General features: G+C 38.7%; 1 protein-coding gene across 3 annotated transcripts in view; it reads right to left on the bottom strand.

The window, feature by feature from the left end:
* LOC126475169 (tonsoku-like protein) overlaps positions 1–25639 on the bottom strand; it is a 271206-nt gene extending 245567 nt beyond the window's left edge. The window contains exons 1-4 of one of the 3 annotated variants that reach the window (XM_050102798.1): positions 24965–25638; positions 24751–24855; positions 20906–20952; positions 4978–5105 (exon numbers count right to left, since the gene is read on the bottom strand). In XM_050102798.1, the coding sequence (XP_049958755.1) occupies positions 4978–5105; positions 20906–20918 (141 nt within the window). In that variant the 5' untranslated portion in view covers positions 20919–20952; positions 24751–24855; positions 24965–25638. Of the gene's footprint in view, positions 1–4977; positions 5106–20905; positions 20953–24750; positions 24856–24964 lie in introns of all 3 variants that reach the window. The other 2 variants (XM_050102797.1, XM_050102799.1) reach the window with 2 other exon arrangements.
* Between the last annotated feature and the right edge of the window lie 225 nt (positions 25640–25864).

The raw sequence follows: 25864 nt of genomic DNA, 5'->3' as shown, positions 1-25864 counted from the left end.
CTGTGGCCAAAAGCTATATGTAAACTCAATATGGCAGACTGCAAAAGGCTTAATGTCACTAAAAGATAAACTTCTTCTAAAAGCAACAAATACCCAAACACCAGTTGGAGAGTGTAAACACAAAATGATCATAGTGCCATTTTTCACAAAATCCATTTTCTGTGCTATTCTGTTCTCGGTACTCTGTTACATGTCCCTAGAATTGATCCTAGTACCAAACAATGGAGAAAGTCTTTCAAACATGCGTTAGTAGATGGAGCATGGTCTTTGTGCCAAGTTGTGCTTCCCTTTGGAGTTCCAAAATTTAAAGGATATGAAAATATTTGACTACAGTTCTACCAGTTAAAAAGTTAATGCTGTATTTCTGTAGGTATTATCATAAATAAAACACAGTGTCTTAGTATTAATGGCACTCCAAAAAATATTTTCTTCCTGTATTTTGTTCAAAACTGACATTTTTGGCACCATGGCTGTGTACAAAATACAAGTTGATTCGTAGATAAAAGAAAACACAACTATCCATTGTTAATAATGTTACTTCACCAGTTTCAAATAGACTGTTCATCTTCAGACAGTTGTTCATGTTTATCTACATCTACATCATACTCCACAAGCAACCTAATGATGTGTGGTGGAGGGTACGTCTGGTACCACTAACTGATCCCTCCCTTCCCTGTTCCAGTCAGGAATGGCACGTGCATTAGTTCTAATTTCTCGAATTTTCTCATCACCGTCACTTCGTGAGATGTTGTTGTTGTGGTCTTCAGACCTGAGACTGGCCCAATGCAGCCCTCCATGCTACTCTATCCTGTGCAAGTTTCTTCATCTCCCAGTACCTACTGCAACCTACATCCTTCCGAATCTGTTTAGTGTATTCATCTCTTGGTCTCCCTATACGGTTTTCACCCTCCATACTGCCCTCCAATACTAAATTGGTGACCCCTTGATGCTGCAGAACATGTCCTACCAACCGATCCCTTCTTCTTGTCAAGTTGTGCCACAAACTTCTCTTCTCCCCCAATCCTATTCAGTACCTCCTCAATAGTTATATGATCTACCCATCTAATCTTCAGCATTCTTCTGTAGCAGGGCATTTCGAAAGCTTCTATTCTCTTCTTGTCCAAACTAGATTTCGTCCATGTTTCACTTCCATACATGGCTACACTACCTACAAATACTTTCAGAAACGACTTCCTGACACTTAAATCTATACTCGATGTTAACAAATTTCTCTTCTTCAGAAACGCTTTCCATGCAATTGCCAGTCTACATTTTACATCCTCTCTACTTCAACCATCATCAGTTATTTTGCTCCGCAAATAGCAAAACTCCTTTACTACTTTAAGTGTCTTATTTCCTGATCTAATACCCTCAGCATCACCCGACTTAATTTGGCTACATTCCATTATCCTCATTTTGCTTTTGTTGATGTTCATCTTATACTCTCCTTTCAAGACACTATCCATTCCGTTCAACTGCTCTTCCAAGTCCTTTGCTGTCTCTGACAGAATTACAACGTCATCGGCGAATCTCAAAGTTTTTATTTCTTCTCCACGGATTTTAACACCTACTCCAAATTTTTATTTTGTTTCCTTTACTGCTTGCTCAATATACAGATTGAATAACATTGGGGATAGGCTACAACCCTGTCTCACTCCCTTCCCGATCACTTTTTCCCTTTCATGCCCCTCCACTCTTATAACTGCCTTCTGGTTTCTGTACAAATTGTAAATAGTCTTTCGCTCCCTGTATTTTACCCCTGCCACCTTCAGAATTTCGAAGAGAGTATTCTGGTCAACATGGTCAAAAGCTTTCTCTAAGTCTACAAATGCTAGAAACGTAGGTTTGCCTTTTCTTAATCTGTCTCCTAAGATAAGTCGTAGGGTCAGTATTGCCTCACGTGTTCCAATATTTCTAGGGAATCCAAACTGATCTTCCCTGAGGTCAGCTTCTACCAGTTTTTCCATTCGTCTGTAAAGAATTCACATTAGTATTTTGCAGTATTTAAGTTATTTAAACTGATAGTTCGGTAATTTTCACATCTGTCAACACCTGCTTTCTTTGGGATTGGAATTATTATATTCTTCTTGAAGTCTGAGGGTATTTCGTCTGTCTCATACATATTTGTCACTAGATGGTAGAGTTTTGTTACAGCTGGCTTCCCCAAGGCTATCAATAGTTCTAATGGAATGTTGTCTACTCCGGGGGCCTTGTTTCGACTCAGGTCTTTCAGTGCTCTGTCAAACTCTTCACGCAGTATTGTATCTCCCATTTCATCTTCATCTACATCCTCTTCCATTTCCATAATATAGTCCTCAAGTATATCGTCCTTGTACAGACCCTCTATATACTCCTTGCACCTTTCTCCTTTCCCTTCTTTGCTTAGAACTGGGTTTCCATCTGAGATCTTGATATTCATAGAAGTGGTTCTCTTTTCTCCAAAGGTCTCTAATTTTCCTGTAGGCAGCATCTATCTTACCCCCTAGTGATATGTGCCTCTACATCCTTACATTTGTCCTTTAGCCATCCCTGCTTAGCTGTTTTGCACTTCCTGTCTATCTCATTTATGAGATGTTTGTATTCCTTTTTGCCTGTTTCATTTACTGCATTTTTATATTTTCTCCTTTCATCAATTAAATTCAATATTTCTTCTGTTACTCAAGGATATCTACTAGCCCTCGTCTTTTTACCTACTAGATCCTCTGATGGCTTCACTATTTCATCTCTCAAAGCTACCCATTCTTCTTCTACTGTATTTCTTTCCCACATTCCTGTCAATTGTTCCCTTATGCTCTCCCAGAAACTCTGTACAACCTCTGGTTCTTTTAATTTATCCAGGTCCCATCTCCTTAAATTCCCACCTTTTTGCAGTTTCTTCAGTTTTAATCTACAGTTCATAACCAATAGATTGTGGTCAGAGTCCACATCTGCCGCTGGAAATGTCTTACAATTTAAACCCTGGTTCCTAAATCTCTGTCTTACCATTATATAATCTATCTGAAACCTGTCAGTATCTCCAGGTTTATTCCATGTATATAGCCTTCTTTTATGGTTCTTGAACCAAGTGTTAGCTATGATTAAGTTGTGTTCTGTGCAAAATTCTATCAGGCGGCTTCCTCTTTCATTCCTTATTCACCTACTACGTTTCCTTCTCTCCCTTTTCCTACCACCTAATTCCAGTCACCCATGACTATTAAATTTTCGTCTCCCTTCACTATCTGAATAATTTCTTTTATTTCATCATACATTTCTTCAATTTCTTCGTCATCTGCAGAACTAGTTGGTATATAAATTTGTACTACTGTAGTAGGCGTGGGCTTTGTGTCTATCTTGGCCACAATAATGCGTTCACTATTCTGTTTGTAGTAGCTTACCCACATTCCTATTTTTTTATTCATTATTAAACCAACTCCTGCATTACCCATATTGGATTTTGTATTTATAACCCTTTATTCACCTGACCAGAAGTCTTGTTCCTCCTGCCAGCAAACTGCACTAATTCCTACTATATCTAACTTTAACCTATCCATTTCCCTTTTTAAATGTTCTAAACTACCTGCTCGATTAAGGGATCTGACATTCCATGCTCCGATCCGTAGAACGCCAGTTTTCTTTCTCCTGATAACGACGTCCTCCTGAGTAGTCCCCGCCCAGATATCAGAATGGGGGACTATTTTACCTCCGGAATATTTTACCCAAGAGGACGCCATCATCATTTAACTATAAAATAAAGCTGCATGCCCTCGGGAAAAATTATGGCTGTAGTTTCCCCTTGCTTTCAACCATTCGCAATACCAGAACAGCAAAGCTATTTTGGTTAGGTTTACAAGGCCAGATCAGTCAATCATCCAGACTGTTGCCCCTGCAACTACTGAAAAGGCTGATGCCCCTCTTCAGGAACCACACGTTTGTCTGGCCTCTCAACAGATACCTCTCCGTTGTGGTTGCACCTACGGTACGGTGAGATATATATGGGAAGAAATAATATGTTGCCTTACTCTTCCAGAAAGTGCTTGCTCGAAATTTCAGTAGCAAATCTTTCTATGACGCATAACAGCTCTCTTGTAACTTCTGCCACCTGAGTTTGTTGAGCATCTCTGTAACACTTTAATGGCGACTAAATGAACCTGTGACGAAATGTATCAGCCTTCATTCACTCTTCTCTATCTTTTCTATCAGGCCTACTTGGTAATGGCCCCAGATTGACGAGCAATACTCAAGAATTGGTCAAACAACTGCCTTGTGAGGCACTTCCTATGCAAATGTGTTACATTTCCTTTAGACTCTTCCTGAATTCCAATCTGGCATCTGCTTTTCCTACCACTTGTTTTATGCAGACACTCCACTTAAGGTTGTTCTGGATATTATATTACATTTGTTCTTGTTTACATTAGTTGTTCGAAAAGCAACGAACAACTAATGTAAACAACAACAAATGTAATATAAAAGTGAACCGCCATCTGAAGATCAAACTGACAAAAACAGCAAAGGGACTACTTGCGTAAATAAACAAATTATGAACTGTGGCTGGTTACTGCTTTCTTCTTTGCAAGAAGCAACTTGTAAAAACTTTCTTACTGACAATGAGAACCAATCAGTCTCGTGGTACAACACTTAGAGCATTCTTAATACAGTATTTATTTTCTCAGCTGCCTCATTTTTTGTTGTGAGCAGCATAATTCTGTGATACCAGAGTAACTTATTAATTTTTTGGATAAAATCATTTGTTTACAAAGAGTAATTCATAGTTTCTTTTCATCCTCCTGACAACTGCCAGGTTTGACACTTCTAATATTTTCCATTTCACTCTTTAATTTAATTTAATATGTACTTTATGAACACTGTTAAGTACTTGGTAAAACTTCAGCTCAATTTAACTCCAGCTTTTGCCAGTTTTCAGTACATATAATGACTATTACTGTTAATAAATAAGAAATAACATAAAACAAACTTCATAAATAAATAATGCATATATACCTTATACTGTTCTAATGCCTCCTCATACCTCCCATCACGGAAATACAGCTGCGCAAGCCTTTGGCAAGTATTTGCCACTAATTCCAGGTTATCTCCAGAAAGAGCTTTCCTCTTTTTCTTTAACAATTCTGAATAATGAGAAAAATCATGACAAATTTATTTGAGAAATGAAACAACAAAGATAAAACACAGTGAATTCTCATGCCACACAATATAGAATAATGTAGTGAAGGTACAGATCCTCCACTGAAAGCTTGGGAGAATTTTCCAGAGTTCATCAAATTTCATCTAAAGTATAAAAATCAGGAAAAAAAGAATGTACAAGAAGGATGATACAGTCAACAAGGGAGTCCTATTAGTATGATCCTTTTAAATAAAAGAATACTGAATGTAATTAGAAGACTAAAGTAACAATTTTTCACATTTTAAAATATGTTTTGTTATTTTGTTTGTATGTAAGGTTATACTCTGTAAAGACAATTTAACATATAAACTAAAAAACTAAAAACTCCTCCCCGACAAGTCATGAAGACCCAACACTACCGTCCAGCTGCCGTGTCATCCTCAGCCCACAGGCGTCACTGGATGCGGATATGGAGGGGCATGTGGTCACGACACCGCTCTCCCAGTTGTATGTCAGTTTCCGAGACTGGAATGTAACATGAAGCACAATAGCAATGCAGTGAACTACTAGATCAGGTAGACATGTGACACCCTTATAGGTCCAACACTTTCTTTAAGTACATGGCATAGCAGTACTAATAAGTTTTAGCAATAGCACTGACCAACTTCAATTACAAACTGTCAACTGAACAGTGCAAGGGGTGCAAGAGAATGATTGATAACAGCACTTTAAAAAAATTATGATCAACTATAAATTGTTCAACAGATCAAAGCTGAAAAATACAGTCTATAACAGTGTAGCTACATCCCTGTTTTATTAACAAATGCACATTTAAACTAACTCTTCATGGTTATTTAAAAGAAGCTTCTCCCCCTCTTACACTACTGCAATACCTGGTATCAGCCATTCAGAGGTGTGAAGAAAAAAGAATCTGCCTCAGGATATAGAAAGCTCAATAAACCATGCCTAACAAATTATGGCAGACAACATAAATTGCAATAATACTCACCCTACAAAAGAAGAATAAGTTAAATATATGAATTCTGGATTATGAGTAGTGAAGACTATGCTTTTGCCTCAAGTGGAGTTAATTTATTTCTGCTGAAAGAGTCCACGATTAAAGAGCAATACTTATAATGAAGTACATGAAAGTTTGATAAGTTCATTGCAAATGGCATGGGTGACACTACAGCCCCTTGACACTGATTGCACACAAATACTAAGATTAAAAGTGCATAACATCCACAAGTTAAAATAGGGGAATGGAGAATACATTATTTGCTGGAACAAAAAAAGTGAGGAAATGCAAGGCAAGTTCTGAAATAAGAGATGACCAAACACCAAGAAAGAAATATGAAGCTTCAAAGAAAAATCTAAAAACTAAAAGGTGGAACACTATGTGTGCTCGACTGATATGCAGGACAGCATTAGGGACAGTGACTGCAGGGATAGTTCAGGGTTGTGAGAGGGAGGGTAAATGACAACAAAAGATGATGAGCAAGACACACAAGAATAGGAAAGGGAGAGACTGAACAGAATTCACATTTAAACCAGTGAATAGTTCATAGGACATAAAGAAAGTTCTGCACACACAATAAATACAAATTTGTGGGGATACTGTATACTGCAGTTTGTCAATGTTGGAACTGAAATCCTATTAACTAATTCTAATGAAATATAGAATTTTTTTTTTAATGTAGAAAGTAGGATAGAGGAACAGAGCAAGAAGAAAATAATGTGCTGAAGAAAATGGAAAAAAAATTCATTTCAGAAGAAATTAAACATCCACTGAAACTAGAGGAGCTGGCTATATTGCAAACACACAGGAATCTCTGAACACAGAAACACATTTTTAAATTTGATCCAAAAGATGTGAATTAAAGTGATAACAATGAAGGATGTTTAGGGTTCTAAGATCAATAAATATTAGAATCATTTAAGATTAACAGTAATTTATAGCAACCAAAACTGTCAAAGGAGTCAACTATTGCTTTGTTCACATTGCTTGCATAGCATTTGTCTGAACTGATTTAGGGGAATCAAAAATGACCTCAACCAAAGTAGACGACTGAGCATTACAACCTGTGTCTCCAAAATATGAGTCCAACGGTTCAATTAATGCTCCATCTCACTCAATACAAAAAGATTCTATGTGATACCATACACGGCCAAGATAGTAGAAGGAGTAACAAACAATGATATGAAAAAACACCAGAATCCTATCCAAGAGTGTAACAAATTCAGACATGTATGACCTAAAAAATGCAGTTTTCATAACAGTGAGTGCTCTCATGACAAAAGTTTGGAAAAATCTCACTCCGAAAAAAATGAACACAGAGGTGTATTGTTACAATTGAAGATTGTCCAATGGAACAGAAGAAACATTACAAAGAACATCAGTTTTCTTTCAGTGTGAAATTTATTAAGGGATAAAAATTTGGTTTTGAAAATGAAACAAATTACTTCCGATTTAGATGGCAGAGATGTAGTGCAGGTCAAAGCACAATATCTACAGAAAAAGAACAGAAATCAACTACACGCCAACTGTTCCGCATGCTACCTAAGTAAATAACAGCTTCCCCGTCTTCCAAACCTTAAAATGCATGTTTTAACTTTATATGAATTCCATCTCGTACAGAGTTATCAAAAACTCTCTATTCTAATAAACATGCTCAGGCACCTACAAAAAATGTTTCGAACAGTGAAAGCACTGGCAGGACAAATGTATTTGTTGTAATGGAGAGTATTTTGAAGAGGATAAGGTCATTTTGTAAATAATTTGAAAAGCTTTAAAAAACAATTTTGTGGTTGTCTTACCTCCTCATAGTTTAGGAAAGTGCTTATATAGAGTATGTGGTGAATCAGCAGTCATAATGAAAGAAAGGGGTAGATAAGATATATTAATCATATAGAAAAACTATTGTCCTTGTAGATTGGAAAAATATGTCATTGTGGTATAAATAAACTGCAAGTGTATCCAAAATAAGACACGAGAATCAATCTCTCTTATTAAAGGTAATAATGGTCACACAGTACTAGGAACAGAAAGCTGGAAGTGAAGAGCAGAAAAATTTTAAATGCAGATTGGAATATACAGAGAGGTCCAGAAAAATGTAGACATTCTTTGATAATTAATACCTTTGGAACAACATGACATAGCTTTGCAATTTTGCGCAGCAGCATAGTCCATTGTTTTCTCCACAGATCTTTGCATGCATTTTGCAGCAGATGACAATGCAGCAATGCATGGAGTAATATTTTCATTTTATCAACACAAGCCCATATTGAAGTGGTACTGTAAATAGGAAAACTTGATGGAGGTACAACAGCAATGGGGTAATGCGTACGGAACTGAGCCACCAACATGTACAACATTTATCATATTCAGGATAAATTTGAAGCCAATGGTACTGCTCAGGATGTGCATAAGGGAAGGTCTGACCGACCAAAAATATCAACAAGTTCACCTTCCAGTGTTGCAACATTTTACTTGGTCACTTCAAAAATCTATGAAGCAGGGTGCACATGAAAATGGAGTAAGCCAATCAAGCACACAATGAATTCTGAAGGCTCCAAAGTGGAAAGTGTATATTCGAAAATCACTGCATGCTATGAACAAGGATGACCCGAATCGGAGGATGAAGTACTGCGAGTGGTTCGAAGGCATGTTTTGTGAGGATGAACATCTTACGGGGATGGTTATCTGGTAAGACGAGGTGAAATTCAAACTGAAAGGTATTATAAAACTCCCACAACTTTGTGTAAAGGGCTCCCGAAAATCCTCACGTTCGTGTGGACAAACGTGTTAATCTAGTTGGTGATAATGTATGTTGTAGTCTGTCATCATGCGGTTTGATTGGCCCATTCTTCTTGGAAGGTAACAACTCATGGGGTGTATCTCCATATGCTGCAAACACTGATTTTACCTGCCATCTGAGACATGTTTGGAAATGAAAGATTTTTACCTACAACAACATGGTGCCCCACCTCATTACCACAGAGATGTCAGAGCCTACTTGGATGAAAATCTACATGGGCGATAGATAGGTTGAAGAGGAACTGTTGAATTCCCAACACAGTTTCCAAACCTTCCATCTCTTGACTTCTACCTATGGGGGATCTTGAAAAATGAAGTTTATCAAAATAAGTCAGCAACACTGAAGGAGCTACGAGAAACTGTCAAGATGTCCTGTACAGCTATCACACTAGCAACACTGACAGCCATAGTTCAGTCAACAGTTCAGTGGTATTGACATTATTTGGTCGCTAACAGAGGTCATTTTGAACATACAAAATAACCTCCCCCCTCCCTCCCCCCGGCAAGAATTTTAATAGCATGTCATCATTTTGTTCCATTAATATTGACAATCAAAGAGTGTCTACATTTTTCTGGACCCCTCTCAATACTGCAAGGATATGCTAAATGTCAAAGGGTGGAAGCACTTTTATTGCCATAAAAACCCATAATATCAAGTAAGATTATTATAGATTCTGGATGTGAAATAATCTGGTTGATAATAATCATTAATTGTATAAATAATCACAGTAATCAACCTGGAGAGCTGTAATGGCAGACAGCTTCAGAGAAAACTTGGAGAATATAAGGAACACTACTTATAACCAAAAGTTTTTGAAGATCAGAAGATTAATCTGTCAAAGCTAGTTGTCAGTAATAAATATTAATTAATGTGATCTTGGACATAAAAAGCTTTTTCAAGGTATACAAAGATCACCCCTTTTATTTTTTCAATATGAGAAACTTCAGTCAGAATATCAGGGGGTACTTTTTCTGATCATGGTATTATAATAGGTGGAGGCTTAAACCGCCAGATATAGAATGGGACAGTCACTCAACTGAAACTGGTGCCAAGAACAGGGATTTGTGTGAGAACATTTTGATAATTGTAACTCTTCAGGCTTTCCCGGCGAGATCTTGACATGTGGAATAATCGGGTCCACTGCCGGATGTTTGTGTCGCTCTGGCACAATATTTCGGCCACGTAACTCGTTGCCTTCTTCAGGTGCTACCTGAGACTGCCGTATTGGAGGATCTTGTCCAGTATTTATGCCCAGAGGGCGCTGGGTGCTCTCTCTCTGCCATCCACACCCGCCTGGCGCTGCCTGTAATGACCTGGGGCTACGTAAACCAGGCATTTACAACATCCCGTGCCAGTGTCGAAAATCATACATTGGCCAGACAACCAGGACGGTGGACGTCAGGTGCAAAGAACACCGGAGGCACACCAGACTCGAACAGGCAACCAAATCTGCCATAGCGGAGCATTGTCTGGAGCTCGGTCATTCAATGGACTACAACACAAAAATTGTGACACAGACTCCAAGATTTTGGGACAGTGTCATAAAGGAGGCCATCGAGATCAAGGTCACAGACAACCTAATAAACCGAGACAGCGGTTACAAGCTCAGCTCGGCGTGGAGTCTGGCTCAGGAGCTTATCAGGGCCCAACGAAACGAACCAAGAAAAATCTCAAGAAGTAGTAACACTGCAGGAGAAGCACCAGGTGGGCACGGACCACAAACGCAACTCCCAATGCAGGAAGGGCCTCTGACAGCCGCCACGACCGCAAATGATGGACGAGCCGAGCACGGACGACTGTCAGAGCACCAGGGAAGTGCCAACACCTCAGGAGCAGCGCCAGGTGGGCGCAGACAGTGAACAGAACACCCGACAAAGGACGGGCCTCAGAGAGCTGCCACATATGGAGACCAAGTCGGGCTTGGGTGTCCGAGGGAGCACCGTGCCAACACCTCAGGAGCAGCGTCAAGCGGGCACGGACCACGAACGGAATGCCAAACGCAAGTCCGGCCCCAGATGGTGGACGAGCCAGGCGCGGACGTCCGTGAGAGCATCAGGGCATGGCCAAAACCTCAGGAGTAGCACCAGGTGGGCGCGGACCGTGAACAGAACGCCCGACACAGGACAGGCCTCAGACAGCTGCCACAGATGGCGAACAAGTCAGGCGCAGGCGTCCGAGGGAGCACCGGGGAAGAGACAACACATTACAGGCAGCGCCAGGCGGGCGCAGACGGCAGAGAGAGCACCCAGCACCCTCTGGGCATAAATACTGGACAAGATCCTCCAATACAGCAGTCTCAGGTAGCACCTGAAGAAGGCAACGAGTTATGTGGCCAAAATATTGTGCCAGAGTGACACAAACATCCGGCACTAGACCCGACTATTCCACATGTCATTCTGATAATTCTTTCTTAAAATTACTTAGAGCAATCAGAGAACCCATTCATGAGGCCAACATGTTAGGTCTCCTAGTAACTAACAGGCCAAAACTTTTCGAGTAATTTAACATAAAAGAGGAAATCAATTAACATAAGGCTGTTGTATAACCAATTACTATAGGTGTTACACACTGTTGAGAGATGTGGTAGAAAAATATTTTTGCTTAGCAAGAGTGACATGAACCAGATTTCACAGTGTATGAACAGTCAACACCAAATATTCAGCTCTGAGAATGAAGCTATGGAGCACAAACAGATAACATTGAATCCCACTGTGCAATATGCCTTAGACACGTATAAGACAAGCAAGACAGTGAGGGATGGGATGCACCCATCATGATTCAATAATCATGTTACAAAGTTGTTACAAAGCAAAAATAGCTTCATTACAGGTAAACAGATTTATTTCACAGTATGAAAGATGAAGACATGCTCATATCTCTCACCATATACATTTTAAAGCCCACATTTACTAGAATCTTTCGTTTCAAATGACTGTTCCTGTCATATCCCTGAATACTGACCATTCCTCCTGGGACACCATGTACATGGGAACTGTGAATAGGGTCCACACATATGAAGCAGGATGCTCTCCAAAATGAGATTTGTTCCCTGAACAAACCATCCTGGCACTAGTTTTCCGTGGTTTTACCAAGCTGTGAAGGTGAATGATGGGACTGTTCAGTTGATAAGGCCATGGCTGACTTCCTGCTCTATCCCACCTAATCTAATCCTACTTTGTGTATGTATATATATTATTTCAGTAATGTAACCGACGTGTTCTGTACTGTTGTATCAAATGGCCTCAGATGATTATTAAATAATAATAATAATAATAAAACAAAGGTGATGTGACTTACCAAACGAAAGCGCTGGCAGGTCGAAAGACACACAAACAAACACAAACATACACACAAAATTCAAGCTTTTGCAACAAACTGTTGCCTCATCAGGAAAGAGGGAAGGAGAGGGAAAGACGAAAGGATGTGGGTTTTAAGGGAGAGGGTAAGGAGTTATTCCAATCCCGGGAGCGGAAAGATCGGAATGACTCCTTACCCTCTCCCTTAAAACCCACATCCTTCCGTCTTTCCCTCTCCTTCCCTCTTTCTTGATGAGGCAACAGTTTGTTGCGAAAGCTTGAATTTTGTGTGTATGTTTGTGTTTGTTTGTGTGTCTTTCGACCTGCCAGCGCTTTCATTTGGTAAGTCACATCATCTTTGTTTTTTGATATATTTTTCCCACGTGGAATGTTTCCCTCTATTATATTAATAATAATAATAATATTGATAGTGATAATGACAATAATAATAATAATAAAATTGCAAATTTCTGGCTAAAGAAGTTCACCTCAACACTTTCACATCTAACTAAATTATTTAACAGTTACATTGCAGACCCACACACATTCCCTGATACACTTACACATGGAATAACTTATCTGAAACCTAAAGATCAAGCAGACACAGCAAACCCAGATAAATATCGCCCCATAACATGCCTACCAACAATATACAAAATCTTAACTTCAGTCATTACACAGAAATTAATGACACATACAACACAGAACGAAATTATAAATTAAGAACAAAAAGGCTGTTGCAAAGGAGCACGAGGATGTAAAGAGCAACTGATAATAGATGCAGAGGTGACATATCAAGCTAAAACTAAACAAAGGACGCTACACTACGCATACATTGATTACCAAACAGCTTTTGATAGTGTACCCCACTCATGGTTACTATAAATATTGGAAATATACAAACTAGATCCTAAATTGATACAGTTCATAAACATAGCAATGAAAAATTGGAAAACCACACTTAATATCCAAACAAATTCAAATAATATCACATCACAGCCAATACAGATTAAGTGTGGAATATACCGAGGAGACTCATTAAGTCCTTTCTGGTTCTGCCTTGCTCTGGATCCACTATCCAACATGCTAAACAATACAAATTATGGATAAAATATTACTGGAACATACCAACGCAAAATCACACATTTGCTATACATGGATGATCCAAAACTACTGGCAGCAACAAATCAACAACTCAACCAATTACTAAAGGTAACAGAAGTATTCAGCAATGATATAAATATGGCTTTTGGAACAGACAAATGTAAGAAAAATAGCATATTCAAGGGAAAACACACTAAACAAGATGATCACATATTGGATAACCACAAACAGATGCCTATAAATATCTAGGATACAGACAAAAAATAGGAATAGATAATACAAATATTAAAGAAGAACTAAAAGAAAAATATAGACAAAGACTAACAAAAATACTGAAAACAGAATTGACAGCAAGAAACAAGACAAAAGCTATAAATACTTATGCTATACCAATATTGACCTACTCATTTGGAGTAGTGAAATGGAGTAACACAGACCTAGAAGCACTCAATCCACTAACACGATCACAATGCCACAAATATAGAATACATCACATACATTCAGCAACAGAAAGATTCACATTAAGCAGAAAGGAAGGAGGAAGGGGATTTATCGACATAAAAAACCTACATTATGGACAGGTAGACAATTTAAAAAAATTCTTTATAGAACGAGCAGAAACTAGCAAAATACACAAAACAATCACTCATATAAATACATCAGCTACACCACTGCAATTTCATAACCACTTCTACAACCCTTTAGATCACATAACATCAACAGATACGAAGAAAGTAAATTGGAAAAAGAAAACACTACATGGCAAGCACGCATATCATCTAACACAGCCACACATCGATCAAGACGCATCCAACACATGGCTAAGAAAAGGCAATATATACCGCGAGACGGAAGGATTCATGATTGCAATACAGGATCAAACAATAAACACCAGATATTACAGCAAGCATATTATTAAATATCCCAATACCACAACAGATAAATGCAGGCTTTGCAAACAACAAATAGAAACAGTAGATCACATCACAAGCGGATGTAAAATACTAGCAAATACAGAATACCTCAGAAGACATGACAATGTAGCAAAAATAATACATCAACAACTTGCCATACAACATAAACTAATAAAACAGCGCGTTCCCACATACAAGTTATGCACCACAAATTGTACTGGAGAATGATGAATACAAATTATACTGGAACAGAACCATTATAACAGATAAAACAACACCACATAACAAACCTGACATCATACTCACCAATAAAAAGAAGAAATTAACACAACTAATCGAAATATCCATACCCAATACAACAAATATACAGAAGAAAACAGGAGAAAAAATTGAAAAATACATCCAACTGGCTGAGGAAGTAAAGGACATGTGGCATCAGGATAAAGTTGACATTATACCAATTATACCATCAACTACAGGAGTCATACCACACAATATCCACCAGTACATCAACGCAATACAGCTACATCAAAACGTATATATACAACTACAGAAATCTGTAATTATTGATACATGTTCAATTACCCGAAAGTTCCTAAATGCAATGTAACATATACCGTACAGTTAAAAGGAAGTCACGCTTGATCAAGGTCCGCGTCACTTTCCATTTTTAACCAGACATAACATCTGAGAAAGGAATTTTATAATAATAATAATAATAATAATAATAAGCAAGTTTTGATTTTCTGACACCACCAAATGAAAAATGGTAAAATAATTCTTCTATTTCATTTATTTTTCAGTCCCAGTGTCATATTTTTTATGTGACAAGGTTCAATCTCCCTGGAAAATCTTCAGACCTATGTTTGTGCCAACAAATACGTCTGTGTCACAACAACCTGAGTGATAAGCGGTTTCAACACAGACACAGCAGGTTGCTAACACAACCATATTCTAGACCTGAGTATGATCGGGAACAATCAACACGTCATGTGTTAAAAAATGAGCAACTGAGACTGAAAAATAAATGACACATTATGGTTGTTTTAAATATCAATATAGTTGGTGTACTCTTGTGAAGAATATGTCGACTATAGGGGGAGGGATATAGAGGAATGCTCGATAAGAGTTGTCGGCTTTGACCAGTGATGTAGAAAACATGTGACAAATGCTGTAAACAATATAGTGACTATAATGTGTCTTTTTTATCCAAATGAGACAAGTTACAAATCAGCCTGTCACCACAAACAGGTTTTGTTAGTATCACATTCGTTGGCTTCGCAAATTCTCCCCCAAATTGTCACCTTCCAACCTAACCTAAATCTCAAGCAACGTTACAAATCAATCTGTCACCACAACTAGTTCTTTTCCCTCCTCATATTTGTTGGCTTCATCAACTAACACCCCTCCCCCTCCCCCATGAAACATGGACCTTGCCATTGGTGGGGAGACTTGCGTGCCTCAGCGATACAGATAGCAGTACCATATGTGCAACCACAACGGTGGGGTATCTGTTGAGAGGCCAGACAAATGTGTGGTTCCTGAAGAGGGGTAGCAGCCTTTTCAGTAGTTGCAGGGGCAACAGTCTGGATAATTGACTGACCTGGCCTTGTAACACTAACCAAAACGGCTTTGCTGTGCTGGTACAGCAAACGGCTGAAAGCAAGGGGAAACTACAGCTGTAATTATTCCTGAGGGCATGCAGCTTTACTGTATGTTTACATGATGATGGCGTCCTCTTGGGTAAAATATTCCGGAGGTAAAATAGTCCCCCATTCGGATCTCCAGGCGGGGCTACTCAGGAGGACGATGTTATCAGGAGAAAGAAAATTGGTGTTATACGGATCGGAGCGTGAAATGTCAGATCCCTTAATCGGGCAGCTAGGTTAGAAAATTTAAAAAGGGAAATGGGTAGGTTAAAGTTAGATATAGTGGGAATTAGTGAAGTTCGGTGGCAGGAGGAACAAGACTTCTGGTCAGGTGAATAAAGGGTTATAAATACAAAATCAAATAGGGGTAACGCAGGAGTAGGTTTAATAATGAATGGGAAAATACGAATGTGAGTAAGCTACTACATACAGCATAGTGAACGCATTGTTGTGGCCAAGATAGACACAAAGCCCACGCCTACCACACTTGTACAAGTTTATATGCCAACTGCAGATGACGAAGAGATTGATGAAATGTATGATGAGATAAATGAAATTATTCAGATAGTGAAGGGTGACGAAAATTTAATAGTCATGGGTGGTTGGAACTCAATAATAGGAAAAGGAAGAGAAGCAAACGTAGTAGGCGAATATGGAATAGGTGTAAGGAATGAAAGAGGAAGCCGCCTGATAGAATTTTGCACAGAGCATAACTTAATCATAGCCAACACTTGGTTCAAGAATCAGAAAAGAAGGCTGTATACATAGAAGAAGCCTGGAGATACTGGAAGGTAACAGATAGATTATATAATGGTATGACAGAGATTTAGGAACCAGGTTTTAAATTGTAAGACATTTCCAGGGGCAGATGTGGACTCTGACCACAATCTATTGGTTATGAACTGTAGATTAAAACTGAAGAAACTGCTGAAAGGTGGGAATTTGAGGAGATGGAACCTGGATAAACTGAAAAAACCAGAGGTTGTATGGAGCTTCAGGGAGAGCATTAGGGAACGAATGACAAGAATAGGGGAAAGAAATACAGTAGAAGAAGAATGGGTAGCCTTGAGAGATGAAATAGTGAAGGTAGCAGAGGATCAAGTAGGTAAAAAGACGAGGGCTAGTAGAAATCCTTGGGTAACAGAAGAAATATTGAATTTAATTGATGAAAGGAGAAAATATAAAAATGCAGTAAATGAAGCAGGCAAAAAGGAATACAAACGTCTCAAAAATTAGATTGGCAGGAAGTGCAAAATGGCTAAGCAGGGATGGCTAGAGGAGCTCAGATGGAAACCCAGTTGTAAGCAAAGAAGGGAAAGGAGAAAGGTGGAAGGAGTATATAGATGGTCTATACAAGGGCAATGTTCTTGAGGACAATGTTATAGAAATGGAAGAGAATGTAGATGAAGATGAAATGGGAGATACAATACTGCATGAAGAGTTTGACAGAGCACTGAAAGACCTGAGTCAAAACAAGGCCCCAGGAGTAGACAACATTCCATTAGAACTACTGACAGTCTAGAGAAAGCCAGGCCTAACAAAACTCTACCATCTAGTGACAAATATGTATCAGACAGACGAAATACCCTCAGACTTCAAGAAGAATATAATAATTCCAATCCCAAAGAAAGCAGGTGCTGACAGATGTGAAAATTACCGAACTATCAGTTTAATAAGCCACAGCTGCAAAATACTAACACGAATTCTTTACAGACAAATAGAAAAACTGGTAGAAGCCGACATCGGGGAAGATCAGTTTGGATTCCGTAGAAATATTGGAACATGTGAGGCAATACTGACCCTACAACTTATCTTAGAAGACAGATTAACGAAAGGCAAACCTACGTTTCTAGCATTTGTAGACTTAGAGAAAGCTTTTGGCAATGTTGACTGGAATACTCTCTTTCAAATTCTGAAGGTGGCAGGGGTAAAATACAGAGAGCGAAAGGCTATTTACAATTTGTACAGAAACCAGATGGCAGTTATAAGAGTGGAGGGGCATGAAAGGGAAAAAGTGATCGGGAAGGGAGTGAGACAGGGTTGTAGCCTATCCCCAATGTTATTCAATCTGTATATTGAGCAACAGTAAAGGAAACAAAAATTTGGAGTAGGTATTAAAATCTGTGGAGAAGAAATAAAAACTTTGAGGTCCGCCGATGATATTGTAATTCTGTCAGAGACAGCAAAGGACCTGGAAGAGCAGCTGAACGGAATGGACAGTGTCTTCAAAGGAGGATGTAAGATGAACATCAACAAAAGCAAAACTAGGATCATGGAATGTAGTTGAATTAAATTGGGTGATGCTGCAGGAATTAGATTAGGAAATGAGACGCTTAAGGTAGTAAATGAGTTTTGCTGTTTGGGGAGCAAAATAACTGATGATGGTCGAAGTAGAGAGGATATCAAATGTAGACTGGCAATGGCAAGGAAAGTGTTTCTGAAGAAGAGAAATTTGTTAATATCGAGTAGAGATTTAAGTGTCAGGAAGTCGTTTTTGAAAGTATTTGTATGGAGTGTAGCCATGTATGGAAGTGAAATGTGGATGATAAATAGTTTAGACAAGAAGAAACTAGAAGGTTTCGAAATGTGGTGTTACAGAAGAATGCTGAAGATTAGATGGGTAGATCATATAACTAATGAGGAGGTATTGAATAGAATTGGAGAGAAGAGAAATCTGTGGCACAACTTGACTAGAAGGGTTTAGTTGTTAGGGCATATTCTGAGGCATCAAGGGATCACCAATTTGGTATCGGAGGGCAGCGTGGCGGGTAAAATTCGTAGAGGGAGACCAAGAGATGAATACACTAAACAGATTCAGAAGGATGAAGATTGCAGTAGGTACTGGGAGATGAAGAAACTTGCACAGGATAGAGTAGCAAGGAGAGCTGCATCAAACCAGTCTCTGGACTGAAGACCCCAACAACAACAACAACTAACAACAAAACTGCGAATATATTCATTCCAAGTTGATGTGAGAGCAGCCTTAAACATTACTATCACTGGCCAAAGCCAACGACTCTTATTGAACTTTCCTCTTGATCCAAAGAAAGCACTATGGCTGCTACTAATATTTTTAGTTATTACACACCTACAAATAATCAGCCATGATAACTGACTAATATTTCTACTACAGACAAGCTGCAAGTGATTCCAGTTAATGCCATCTTGCTGCTTTCAAGTGACAACTCTATGAAGAAAAATGCCACGTACAAATGATTACACAAGCAGGGACTCTACTCAGTGCTTAAGACATCCATAGCAGCTATTTCACACTACTCATAATACGCCCCTTCCCTTAGGCCGGTATTACACTATCAAATTTCTTTGTCAAATATCTTTGTCAAAAATCTTTATCAAAGATATTTGATGGTGTAATAGGAACTTTGGCAAATGTAGTCCAATATTTGATCAAATCTAGGGCCTCGCTGTAGATTTGATCAAAGATATTGCTTGTCTTCTGTTCACTGCAATGTGACATTTTACCACATGGAGCGCTAGCATCGCTGCAGCGTTTTGTCATCTGTAGTGTTTTTATAAACATTGCCGGTAAATACAATTGGTGTGTGCTGACAACTACAAAATTAACTGAGATGCATGAAGCTGATGAGGCGCTTTACAACATGAGGCACCCTGAATACAAAAATAGATTATGAAGATTGGAGACCTGACCTGACCTAACCTGACAGAACCCTCTCCTGTAGCAAGGAATCGGAGTGTTACAGTGAGCCTGTCTTCTGAGGATGTAGCAGTTTTTAAGTGAATATTGTGTTTTGTGATATGAGGATACACTTCACTGAGCACATACAGAAATGTATTCTCATCCATTCTTAAGTAATTGATGTACGACTTGATGTCTTCCACTGTAAATGCTTTCATCGTGTCATCGTAAAACCCACAGCTTCACCTAGATTAGATTAGTTTTTCGCTCCATTGATCCGTGCTGAGGAGATCCTCGTGGATGTGGAACATGTCAATTTTTTTTAAGCTGAAATAACAATACTAATAGTATGAATAAATACAATACATCATTTGTTTCTATTAAAAATTTCGTCAATGGAGTAGAAGGAGTTGGCCACTAGTAAGTCTTTCAGGCTCCTTTTAAACTGATCTTCATTTGTAACTAAATTTTTTATGTTTGCTGGCAAATTATTGAAGATGTTCCTGAGCAGTGGACCCCTTTTTGAACTAAAGTAAGTGCTTTTAAGTCCTTGTGCAGATCATTTTTGTTCCTGGTATTGTACGTATGAACTGAGATGTTTGTTGGAAAACGAGATATATTATTTAGGACAAATTTCATTAAGGAGTAAATATACTGAGAGGCAGTAGTTAGTATATCCAGTTCTTTGAAGAGGTTTCTGCAGGACGTCCGTGAATTTACTCCATAAATAATACGTATTACACGCTTTTGGACTCTGTCAACTTTTGTTTGACTTGAAGATTTACCCCAAAATATTATACCATATGACATTATGGAATGAAAGTAGGCAAAGTATGCAAGCTTTTTCATTTTTATGTTGCCTATGTCTGCTAACACTCGAATTGCAAATACAGATTTGTTAAGGCGTTTCTGAAGTTCTGTGGTGTGCTCCTCCCAACTAAATTTATTATCAAGTTGTAATCCCAGGAATTAAAGACTGTCAACCTCGTATGTATGGTTCCTTTTTTCCCCCACTTCTTTTCCGCATGTGCACACAATGCAATTGCAGTATGTGCAACTGCTGTGGTTAATAACAAGTTGTTGTCAGCCATCTTGAACTTTGACGAAAAATTTGATGACAGTGTAATACCCCTTCTAGCACTACGTCAAAGATCTTTGTCAAATATATTTGACGGAATGTTTGATAGGTGTAAATATGAGAGTAAATGGTAGAAATACATGTGGCTCAACACAGGCTCTTTACATACATATGTTTTCCTAATAATTAATGCATAACAGAGAAAATAGCAGCACCCATGTTAGAGTATCCTGTGAATAATTTAAGACATAAATGAATTATAATTATTTATAGCTGCTGACACTTACTTTCTTCCTCCATGTTGTCTTTTATCAGTTTTTGAAAGCAGAGACAGCTGCAAGGAAGACAACGCATTGATGAAAACAGCAATCCAGCTACTAAATGCTACAAATTCAAATACATGGTAATGATTTGTATACACTAATGGGCAATTGAATTAGAAGCACCTTACTAGTAGAGATGGGTGCAAGGCATACAAAATTAGCTGGCAGTAAGTTGACAGTGGGATGGTGTGTGTATAGGGGGGGGGGGGGGGGTTGCATGGGGGAGGGGGAGCACACATGTACTCATTTAATCAGAACTAAAATAACATTCACATAATAATACCTCCACCTGCCTGAATGATGCTATTATAACCGACCATAAGTACCACCCGTGTGTATCACGTCTTCCAATGCAAGCATCTTTTTCAATATATGTAACATCCAGTGGTATGTTCCTGGGCTCTTTGCACAGCTGATGTACACATTTGGGGTAGTGGGTTTTACTCCTCACAGAGTAGAGCTGGCTCCGGACAGTATAGATGCTCATCGTTATTTCTGTCATCAGCACTGAATTGCTGGGGGTCAATCCATATGAAGTGGTCCAGTGATGGTTGCTTGACCATTTTTAAATATTTTAGTTTTTTATATGTGATTGCCCTATATTTGAGAAGTTCAAAACAATTTTTTTTTAAATAATTTATCTTGCACCTATACTGGATGGCGGCCATTTTCATTTGTAGGTGCACAATGATTTTTCAGTCTGCAGACATTAGCAAAAATTTGAATATCTCTGCACTGGGTTAAGTTACACATTGTAATTGACATGATTGTTTTTAGGAAAGTGCCCTCTACAATATTGTCTATTACACAAAATACCCTAAATTCAAAATTAACCAGACAAAATGAGCTCCAAAGTTTGGTATCCAAGGTTTCAAAAATCCACTTTTTAAGTCCAAAAATAACAAACAAGGAGTGATTTATGAGAGTTATTTTTTTCCTATAGTTAGCATACACTACTAGCCTCATATAGAGTAAGAACACTTACAAATGTTTCCTTAATATTTTATGAATTTTTGAAATTTGAAAATTTTTATTTTTTGTAGAGCTTGGGGTTAGTTATGTCAGGTGGGACTGAATATAAAAATATGATTTTTGGGGAACGCCGGATATTACTTCTGTTTTACTGGATAACTTTCTGTCTATTACTACGAACTGTGACCTTTCTAACAGGAAATCATGAATTCAGTCGCACAACTGAGACAATATTCCGTAGGCACACAGTTTGGTTAGAAGACGCTTGTGAAGAACGGCGTCGAAAGCCTTCCGAAAATCTAAAAATATGGAGCCAATCTGACATCCCGTGTCGATAGCACTCATTACTTCACAAGTATAAAGAGCTAGTTGTGTTCCGCAAGAACGATATTTTCTGAATCCATGCGGACTGTGTCAATAAATCGTTTTCTTCGAGGCACTTCATAAAGTTTGAATACAGTACATGTTCCAAAACCCTACTGCAAATCGACATTAGTGATATGGGTCCGTAATTCAGCAGATTACTCCTATTTCCCTTTTTGGGTATTGATGTGACTTGCGCAACTTTCCAGTCTTTAGGTACGGAACTTTCTGTGAGCAAGCGGTTGTATATAATTGCTAAATATGGAGCTATTGCATCTGCATACTCTGAAAGAAACCTGGCTGGTACACCATCTGTACTGAAAGTGATTTAAGCTGCTTTGATACACTGAGGATATCTACTTCTATGTCTCTCATCTTCGCAGTTGTTCTTGATTGGAATTAGGGAATATTTACTTCGTATTCTTTGGTAAAGGAGTTTCAGAAAACCGTGCTTAATAATTCTGCTTTGGTGGCACTGTCATCACTGACTTCACCATTGTTATCACGCAGTGAATGTATTGATTGCGTATTGCCACTGGTGTGCATTATATATGACCAGAATCTCTCTGGGTTTTCTGCCAGATTCTGACACAGAGTTTCATCGTGGAAATTATTAAAGGCATCTCGCATTGAAGCACGCCTTATATTTCGAACTTCTGCAAACCTCTGCCAACCTTCAAGATTTATGTGCCATTTTCCTACCCCATCAAAGGCATGGCCACCTCAGAGGACAGCCACATAGTCAACAAACTCAGATGCAACTGCTGTATAGCATATACGGGCATGACTGCTACCAAGCTGGCTGTCTGCACGAATGGCCATGGTCAAACTGTGACCCAGAGACAACTTGACCAACAACGAACAACATAATGGGCTCCACTTCAGTGGATGCTTCACAGCCCACATCTTCTGTATCCTTTCTACAAACATGCCACATTCTTAGAATTGCACAAGTGGGAACTCTACCTGCAACATGTCCTTCGTTCATGAAACCCACCTCGCATCAACCTTCACTAATCGCCACCCATTCTCCCACCCCAGACGCACACGTCTCCTATACATCCAGTTCATGTGAACAGCCCTTTTCCTTCCACATCCCTCTCCACTTTATATCGCCTTCAGCACAGATCTCCCGAGACTGCACCTCGCAGTCCACTATCTTGTCCCTGCTACAGCTTTTCATACTCCCACAAGCAGTACTATAGCATTTCCATAACCCCTACCCCGCTATCCCTCCCCTAGCAACCCCATACCCCTTCTGTACCCCTACCGCTCCAACTGAGATCACCACTCAATGCAGTGCCCAGAGAAGACAATGGCTGTGTGTGTGCGTGTGTTTTTCTGTCTGATGGACTATGTCCAATAACTAAAAAACATCTAAGAGTTCTTTTAAATGTGTCTCTTTGATGCTCAACATTCCTTTTATGTGGTGAGTAACAATACATCCTTTTTCATATGATTATTCCATTATTTGAAAATAAATTGACAAGGAAGGTTGATTTCAGTTTGAAGTTAATTTTATTACCCATTAAATTCTTTACATGACTGGTTAAATGTTATGTACTGGACCCACCTTGCATTTTTCAATATAGTACACAGGTAAACATTAGGGTTCACTATCGGTCAATTTGTTACCATAAACAGAGTTTCTGTTTACACATGCTTTGGCTCTGCCATCTCACAACCAAACTGTCATTTTCCACCCTAAACTAGAACTCGGGCTGTGCTGCAAATCAATCTGTCACAACAGATATTTTCGGGGGGGGGGGGGGGGGGGAGCGAGGGGGGGGGGGCGGTTCAATACGTTACTTTAGCCAACCTGTGGGTAGGTGGTCAAATATTTTTTTAGGCTTAATTCCTTACTCCTTTCTGTGCCATTAAGGTAGTGTGATGGACAGTGTAAATCATTTCTCCATTCACTACATATTTATAAACATTACTGTTATTTTGAAGCTCTGATTGGTTCCTGACAAAAAGAAACTTTATACGGGAGGAAATGTATTGCAAGGTTATCATTAGTATGCTCAACTGTTTGAAGTGCTGTCTCCAAGTGGTGCTGTAATGGACAGTGCATATTATCCTTATTACATGTTTCTGTGGAACACAAATTTCTTCCTCAATACAAGTTCCCCAGAACATGAAGTCATAACACATCAGTGAATGGGTAGAAGTCACTCATCTTTTTGTGATTTTCGACTCCAAAATCCGATGTTATAAATAACACAGAAGCTGTACACAGACAGTTAAGAAGGTCTGCAATTTATGATTTGTAGTTCACATTCTTGTCAGCATCAGCAACTAAGAATTTCGTATAGGCATATTTTGTTTCACTCTTTCTAATAGTGTGGCCACATTTTGTACAGTGCTGAATTGCATCTAATATGTTTTATTTAATTTCAGCGACAGTACATATGAAAGAAAATAGTTACACTAGTTTCCAAGAAAATAGTGACAATACAAAATAATCCACTCACAGTGTTGACGGAAGAGCTCTGTCTGTCTATTTGTCTGTCTCTCTCTCTCTCTCTGACACAGAGCTATATGTAATCCAAGTGCTCAAGAGTGTATTTCATCATACCCTTAATTGTGAACAAAAGTAATAGGGCAGCAAACAGTACAAGGTATAAAATTAACTGCATGCTTCCACACAATAACATTACGAATTTGTTAAGTAAATACGGTACTCACCAGGAATATTTCGCTAACTAGTTGTTCTGTACGTATTTCGAACAATTTTTGACAGGCAAAACGTTCACTTATTTAGCAGCATTTCAAGTGCTTTACTTCTACTCCAAACGCGAAACTTTATCACCATAATTAAACAGTAAAGACTGCCAGTCTCCAATGCTGGAGCATTTAGAAGCGCGGATTTCGTTACGTGTGACATAAATCTTCATATTTGCAATGTTGAAAACGTCCTGATTTCTCGAACATTTTGTGGTTTAACAGCTAAAGAACAAAGGATGCATTTGGAGCACTGCACACTGAGAAATATTTTTAGCATTTTTAGGTCTCAAGCAATGTCGATTTAAAAGATAAAATCGCAAGTCCATCATTAAATAAATAAATAAATGAGGATTTTACACTTCAACCATAAATCGCCAGTATCAGCCTCACGGTGTTTTGTAAACAACTGAGATTAAGGTGCCATTGCCACAACAAAGTATCTTAAAAATAACGATTACACAGCCAAATGCTTCACAGCGGCGCAATAACTATCCCTCTTCTGCAGTAAATAACATAAACAAACAATTCATTTCACTTTGTAATCGTATCATTCATCACAAGGGCAAAATACGCGCGCAAAATCCTCTTATTACTAGTCTTTGGAAATAATCTGATCTGTGGATACGCAAAACGATAGCGCAGCCCGATTTCCACACGCGACGAAAGTGAAGTCCTGTGCTGACGCCACAGCGAGTTGATTGACGGCAGATTCAGCTGTGGCGTCGTGTGCTGCTATTTTCAAACGCTCCTGTTAATATTTCTTTTTCAATACGGTGTCAATCTGAGTTATTCGTACGAACATTGGTGTTGTCATTCATATTGTGGGATTAGAACTGAGCCAAGAATACATTGACAAGAACA

The sequence above is a fragment of the Schistocerca serialis genome, chromosome 4 (genome assembly GCF_023864345.2).
Source record: "Schistocerca serialis cubense isolate TAMUIC-IGC-003099 chromosome 4, iqSchSeri2.2, whole genome shotgun sequence".
In the NCBI taxonomy this organism is placed as follows: Eukaryota; Metazoa; Arthropoda; class Insecta; order Orthoptera; family Acrididae; genus Schistocerca; species Schistocerca serialis.
This window is presented reverse-complemented; position numbering and strand designations above follow the sequence as displayed.